Source organism: Trachymyrmex septentrionalis, unplaced genomic scaffold (genome assembly GCF_001594115.1).
Source record: "Trachymyrmex septentrionalis isolate Tsep2-gDNA-1 unplaced genomic scaffold, Tsep1.0 scaffold22, whole genome shotgun sequence".
NCBI lineage: Eukaryota > Metazoa > Arthropoda > Insecta > Hymenoptera > Formicidae > Trachymyrmex > Trachymyrmex septentrionalis.
The window spans coordinates 1775232-1783249 of NW_017305375.1; the positions used below are offsets into that span (position 1 = coordinate 1775232).

Consider the following 8018-nt stretch of genomic DNA (forward strand, 5'->3'; position numbering starts at 1 on the left):
AATTCATTTTGATTTCTTGTTTAAAAATATGACGCTGTTTTATCGCTACTATACCTAATAATATGCAATACGTTTAAAATGCATGCCATAAAGACATCACTTGGAACATACATGTCTAAAAGATATCTGAAAGACATCATAAAGAGATTTTTTAGACAATGCTTGTTGTCTGAGTAATGGCTTTCCTATCCTATAAAAGTTAATTGCATAATAATTTTTAAAAGCTAGAAATGCATTTTTTATAAAATTTATCTAGTTTATATCTAGTTTACAATAATCTATTGGATATACAGCCGCGAAAAATTATTAAGATTTCTTATTTTGCAGCTGAAAGTTTGAGTCTTACTACATATAAATATATAGACAGATATTTTCTTAATTTATTACCAAACTCCACAATATGAGAAATTAGCGCCCTTTGATTTCGGCTGCTATATTCGATACGGATATCGCCGAGAATATTCTATATCAATATTTATTAGTGGCAAGATGGCTGTGCTCTGAAATGTTTGCATATTTGTAATCATAATATCTACACAACGTACTCACGTCCTACGTATAATATTCATACGTCAAATTATACGTTCTGTGTGGAAGAGCGACTGCGTCATTCATTGACTCACAAACTGCATGCGCGGTCATAATAAATTTGACGACTTCCGTGGTTTCATCGGATTCTGCAGTGCATCATGCAATCATTCATTCATTCATCGCACCATTTACTCATCACTCAAGATTACATGTTTTGATAGAGTATAGTGGCGCATATTAAGTCACGTTTATTAAAATTTTATTAATTTGAAATAGATGACTTTTGTAGAAATGAAAGAGATGTCAATTTTAATCGCTTCCAATTTAACGCATTTCTTTACCCTAAGTTCGTTTGTGCTATATTTGTACATATATTTAATTCAACGAGTTAGTTCAGTTAGTCGAGTGTGTGTAATTAAGACGTTTGTGCAACATATACGTAAATGTAACATGCTGCTTTTGGAACCGCCAATTTACTAAACGTTACGATTGGTTCAAATTATTTCTGTAACGTTATTCGATCTTCAAATGAATTCGTCGCCGTAAATGATCTTCTCAGCCTGGAGTGTCACTTAGTCACGGTACTAAGTTACTAAGAGTGCACTAGCTAAATTAGCAGGTACTACCGCAACTACGGGCCTCTCGCTCTTGCTATCTCCTTTCGAGCAACTCCTTGCCTAATCACTACACGTGTATCATACTTACACGCTATACTTAGTGCTTTGTACCGGGTGTTCTGAAATAAACTCTTAATACGCGGTTTACTTACAGGAACTATTAATAAAAGCAAGCAGGGAGAGTAAACTGTTTTTCAGAATAAATGGAACGTATTTTCTTCTGCAGAAGACTTATTTCAATCAACAGAGTATGTATAGCTTATTCAAGCTATTAAAAAGTATAAAAGTTATGTGACTCTAATATAGTTGGGTACCCGGAAATGTATATGAATCTTTAGGAAGTAAAAGTTAAAGTAAATAATAGACTGCCGATATTAAACCAACTTAAATAAGAAAAGCAAAGTCACACACACCCGCCTAAAAAAGTTTTAATTAGACAAAATTTGAACTGTGCACAAGTAAAATCTGGTTTATACAGACTGCAGTATTGAACTGCATGATTATTATTAAATGTTATATTTATTTCCCGTATGAGAAGAACGAGTTCGCTGAAGTATATAAAAATTTGGATACATGTATGAAAATAATTTTGTTGAACCATACTATAGTGTACGTAACGTATACTATGGTACTTCCCTAATTTTACGTATGCAATACTTGTCAAGACTAGGGGTCCTGGGCAACTTAACCGTTCTATACAATTATCTTGATAATCTAACAAAATTATCTTCAGAGCTGAATTTACTGTGTTTAATTAAATTTTTAGATACTAGCATTTTTTCTGTATAAATATGTTACTAATTAGTGCCGATATATTTACATGGTATAATACATATACACAATAGTTGGTATGTCAACAATTTTTTATTATTATGATTTCTTTAACTTTTTTTCTTTGCACAATGTGCGATAATATTTTATAATAAAATATCATTACAATATTGCACAAAGAAGAAAAAGCTGAAGTCAGTGTGCTGATTTGTAGCACACGCCGTATACTTTGTCTAAAGATGTAGCCATGAGGCACGACTCGAGGGTTGCTTTCCTTGACAGTGTGCGTTCGTAGCGAATTAATTCAAGTAACGAAAACCTGTTATAGTGGCAAGTGCTCGGAGACGTGATATCGCTATTGTGTATTTCTCATCAGCGCAGACAAAGTCTAATACGTAAATGGCAAATAGCGGCCTCTTATAAATTGCTTCGTTATACCGCACGTTATTACTTTCGGTTGTCGACTAATAGTTTGATAGCTTACTCAAGCACCCAGTATGTCGAAAGTTTGGCCTAAGATTATTAAGTCCATCGATCTGAGTTATTATCAGACGTAGACGAAGATAAATGTAGATAGTTATTAAATTACGAAGAGAGATTTACATTAGCGGTTTAGAGTTGGTTTGCACCTTTCAGGATTATATCCAAAGTTTTCCAACATCTTGTTAAAAAATAAACATTCTGCAATCAATAAGTGTCAATGCTAGTGATACTCGATTCCATAATAAATACATGCAATCCAAGTGAGTTTACTTTTCATATAGTAAACTTAAATGATTTCTGCATTAGTTTCTAAAGATAGACCGAAGGTAAGAACAGTGAATACAGACTGTATTAATGGTATCGTATCGTATGTTTCAGCGACGCAAGAGTTATCTGCCAAAACCGAATCTTTGCTCAGGGAGGGTGAGAGAGCTCACGAACTCGGCTTGGAATTGAGTAGAGAAACGAACAAGATACGACGAGACTTGGAAGGTGCGGTGAAAGCATGCTCGGGTCCAGATCGTTCTCTTTGTGCTGTCATTGACTCTTCGGGGATTCGCCTGGATCTACGGATAGAACGGGTAAATAAACTTTACGATTGACATTCATTCAGTCTAATAGCGTTCCAAGGTTCACTCAGGATAAACGATTGGACTCGTGGTAATATTTTCATTATATTCTATTTTATTTGTGTGAATTAAATAATGAACATAGTTCAATAAGTATGGATGAATAAAATGCATTTGTAAACAATTAAAATTATAGTGATTAATATTTGCATAATCTAAGAGCTATATAACGATATTTATTTTCCATTATCTCTCAGAATTTTAATTAAAACTTCTCTTTCTCCCTCCCTCCCTCTCTCTCTCTCTCTCTCTCTCTCTCTCTCTCTCTCTCTCTTCTCCCTCTTTCCTTCTATTTTATTTAAAATATATGTGACTAAATTAAATTTTTTTACCTTTACTTCTATTCTAATATGTCTTATTTTTTCCTATGCTTATTTTATATTCCTCTACAATTTAATTATACGTTTAATTACTATAATTGTATGAACTTTATAATCGCAATTTTTACATTTTATATTTTGGCACAGTTTTTATATTTTTATTTTATATTTTATATTTTAGTTACAATTTTCTTGTCATTTATCAGTTTGTAAGTATTAATAATATCAAATTAAGAAAATGATTGTTTAAATTGATTGTTTACAGTGTGCAGCGAAAATTTTCGACATTTTTCTCTTTATTTTTTATTAATCACGTGAAGTTTACATGTTTTATGTACACATAAATAATGAAAACATTTCTAAATTCAAATGCACTTTTCTCTTATCGTCATTGAACGAATACAACTACGTTACATGGTAGTAGCAGTATTTTTCTCGCGCCATTTCCATTTTTCTATCTCAATTTAACATTCATTCAATTTTCCCAAGATAGACATTTACCTCGATAAATAAAATCCTATTAGTAAAAAATGTTATAAAAAATACACAATTTTATTTGTTTTTTTTTAAATCACACTGCTTTTACATTGCTTTAAATATTTTCGCTATTTCATGAAAGATATTAAACTCGCTAGTTTAGACAATTCACTCGCCGCTGACACAATATATATCGATCCATTCTTTACTCTTATATAAGTAACTTTGTTCTTATATTGTTCGTACTGATAGTTTCAGAATGACGAGTGAAATTTTAACAAAATAAATAAATTCAAATTTTAAAAAGATCAACGTTTTATAGCAAGAGATATTAATAAAATTTTTATTTGTCTTTAGTTTAAAATATACAAGCTTCAAAATAAGAACTAGATATACTACTCGTTTTGCTTATTTTGAGATTATCCTCTATATTTCTTACCGCAGCTACTGAGGGACGATCGTCTTTTGCGTTTACGAAGCATCAGTCGGGAAAATTTGACGGAAGCAGGACATCAGGCTCGCGGGGAGTATCTCCATGTACCGCATCACATTGCCAGAACCACACTGGATGCTCGCAACCGTAGGTAGAATATTCACGGTTCCATTTTCCAAATTGATATTATATCGGAAAAGGTACGAGAACTGCTTCTCGATAGCAAGTTTTTTTTTCGATACAAACCAATTGCAGTCAAACATGCACTCGGAGAATTCACATATGTGAACTCTATGGAATTTAGTTAAGTGTGTAACTGTTTGTCTGAAAAAGAGCTAGAATGTAGGAAGGGAATAGGAAAAGGAGGAAAATGATATGCTATAGCGTAAGAAAAGTTTCCGACATTGATGCTATGTATTATAATACGTTATGGCACACACGACGCCACACAGAAATCGCGATGACACTTCAGCGTAGAAACTTCGTCGAAGAGCTTGCGCTCCCGAAGAAAGCTAAATTAGAGCTTTCATTGCCAGGTTCCTCTGGATGCTATGCGAGATGACGCGAATTAAGCTGGATAAATGGCTCACGGCGTTCCACTAGCAAACTAACAAATGATACGAACAATTGCATGCTTTTCACAGCATAACTCGCTAATTTACGAATGCGAAGATATACTGTGTACGTACATTTCTTGTTCTCTTTATATCTTTACATATTGTTTAATTAACTCTGTATAAATTTTTCCATTATAGAAATTTGATTTACTGATATTTTATCGTAAGATTTTTTATAATAACTTATACGTACTAATGACTTTATCACGTAATAATAATAATAATAATAGTAAAAACCACAAATTTTTATAATTTTATAATATTTAATAATTATATATAATAGATATAATTAAAACTTAAAAGCTAATAATTACAGTTACAATACTAAAATGTCTATTTCCGATTATTTCTACGAACTTATATGAATGCGGTAGCTTATTCGTAGAATAATTCCCACGTGCAAATTTAGGCGGCAATCGGGAAGGAAAGCAATCTGCAACTACAAATAACAGAAGGAAGAGATGAAGAAAAGAAACATGGAAGCGTGGTGAACACTCACCGCGATTAAACTGTAGTAAATGTCGATAAATCTCGCTCTAGTTAGTCACTGTGTGGAATACATATTTCGACTATCTTAAAGAATAAAGTCATACGGAGCTTCGAAGAAAATAAGTCTGATGAATTTTGTGACGCGGGAATTATTTCCATTGTGCAGATGCACGGACGAACAGAAATGCATATACTTGTTTCAATATTTTACGGCAGACTTTCGGTATTTTAAACACTAATATCAGTGCGTTTTGTATAACTTGAAAACTTTAGCAGAAGGAATAAGGGCGAAGAAATCCGACTTTGTTAGAACAAAGAGTGTGAAAAATAGATTTCTCATATTAAAAGATACGATTACAAACGCTTAGAATGCTACATATATTTCGAAGCAGACAATATCAAACTTTTGAAAGTTTTTTTAAACGGTGCATATTTCATAAACAATATTTTGACGCAAAGTCAATATCGAAGAAGCAGAGATAAAAAGCACAAAGTTCTGAAAAAAAATTTGTTTTAGACATTCATAATACACACATTATCTTTAGCGAGTTCTTTTCTCCTTACTCTCCCTATCTATGCTATGAATTCTTGTCTATATGTAGGTATATTATACAAGGAACTGTGATATATTTAAGGCATATTATAACTTTGAAAGAAAGTAAACAAACCAAACTAAAATCAGATCACGTTTTATCGCGAACGAAGTTGAGAAAACACAAACTTGTTAGTTCTATGGAAGTGCATTTTGATGTTTTAATAATTAAAATATTCGGAATCAAAAAATACAATCAAAAATAAGTTAATGCAAATATAACAACGGTATGTTTACCCTTTTCTTACATCGACAAAATTTATGTTTACGCATGATCCGCTTGTATATACAAAAACTAAAAATATTTTCCTTCAAATATTTTTCATCGTCTCTCAATCATCATCTCAACAGAACACATAAGATTGTAGTTCTGTTTTCGCCAAGCTTTATAAAAAATATTTTATTTCGAATTCAAAACTTTAGTTTTTTAAAATGTTGACAGCTTCCAAGAAATATATGTGATTTATATATTTATTCCTTACTGTGTTGCATAAAACGCGCATAAATTTCCAGCGTGAAGTATTCCGAATTCGTACAATGAATTATTTCTAAAGGATATTTCTGAAGGATAATTTCTTATTTCAAGAACGATCTATAATCATAATAGTTATAATAAAAATATAAAATAAAATTTAAATTACTGATTAAAAATATTCTACTTAAAATAGTTTAGAAGATATTACAATTTTTTTCTATGTAGCACGCAATAATATAATCAGTATTTAAAGATTTTCAATATTTAAACTTATTATAGATAATTTTTTTATAAATGTTATATGTCTCTTTCGGTGACTAATATATCATTCCCTTACTTTAAAAATCACATAATTAATTAAAATACTTAATTTAAAAAATTATAAGATTTTTTTTCCGCAGAAAAAGTGCAAAATTATTTTTTACTTAACTTGACAGAAAATAATTAATTAATAAAATAATAAAAAATATATCAGCAACATAATCAAATGTTATTTTAATTATTTTTGTTTTATAATTTTTAAAAAACACTCTTTTTGAATGATGACGTTTAATTAACAATTTTTCATAAAGTTAAATTTAGTTCCCTTTCGATAATTGAGATAGTTAATAATTGGTGTAATGTTTAACTTAATTCATTCACAGTAATAATTTAAAAATTACTAAATTTTTTAGTTGTATCACTTATAAAGTAAGGAAGTGATAAGTTGCATTTTTATTGAATTGAGCTTAAGTAGAAATATTTTAGCCTAACAAAAAAAGCTTATATCAATTTATCATACATGAAATCATTTTGTTAAACGATCTCTTAGCTCCTATATTCTTTCCTGTTTTTTAAACTAAGTGCGGAACGTCGCGTTTTTCAATAGCAGTTTTTACACACTCTTTCTGCTCTTTTTCCACGTACTGTATAAACGATATTTCGACACGGGCCGAAGGGAATTCGTGTCAGCATTTCTGCCCCAGAGTGCGATGAGCACGAGATCTTGCAGCGGAAAAGGGAGAGTCAGGAGACTTTATCCTTAATAGACAAACGAAATGCGGTAAATGCTTTGAGCAAACATCTTCGTGAACCCTGCGATCATGTTATACATCTTTCCCAAAATGCCCATATAAACTTTCGTGATAGGATTGATGATGGATGCTAAGAGAATCACGCGTTGACGGCCTGTCGTGTTGGACAGTACCACGGACCTATTTTACTGTTTTGTTAGATAACGATATGTGTATCTACTTCGCAACATAAATGAAATAAGCTTAACAAAAAATTTATTGTATAAATAAAAATTGCATACATATTATAAACATATGTGTATATGTGCACGTGCGATCTTATTTATCAATCTATTTTTTTTACCAGTAAAATATTGAAAATACAAGTATTACACATAATTTTTAGACAAAATTATAAGATAAGAAAAAGAAAAAATAAAATAAAATTAAAATAGTTTATATATATATATAGAAGAATTTTCATGATACAAATGACGCAAATGCGTTTATAACATTTATTTATTAATTGTGTTTATTTTTTCTTTCAAATTTTACATTCTCTTCTCTTTCTTTTTGTTCATAATTGGCTTTC

The 8018-nt window shown here is 30.8% G+C and overlaps 1 protein-coding gene across 1 annotated transcript in view; it reads left to right on the forward strand.

Moving 5' to 3' along the window:
- LOC108748342 (prominin-2) overlaps positions 1-8018 on the forward strand; it is an 18514-nt gene that overhangs the window by 426 nt on the left and 10070 nt on the right. The window contains exons 3-4 of the mRNA XM_018486433.1: positions 2781-2983; positions 4273-4408. Coding sequence (XP_018341935.1) covers positions 2781-2983; positions 4273-4408 — 339 coding nt within the window. The remainder of the gene's footprint in view (positions 1-2780; positions 2984-4272; positions 4409-8018) is intronic.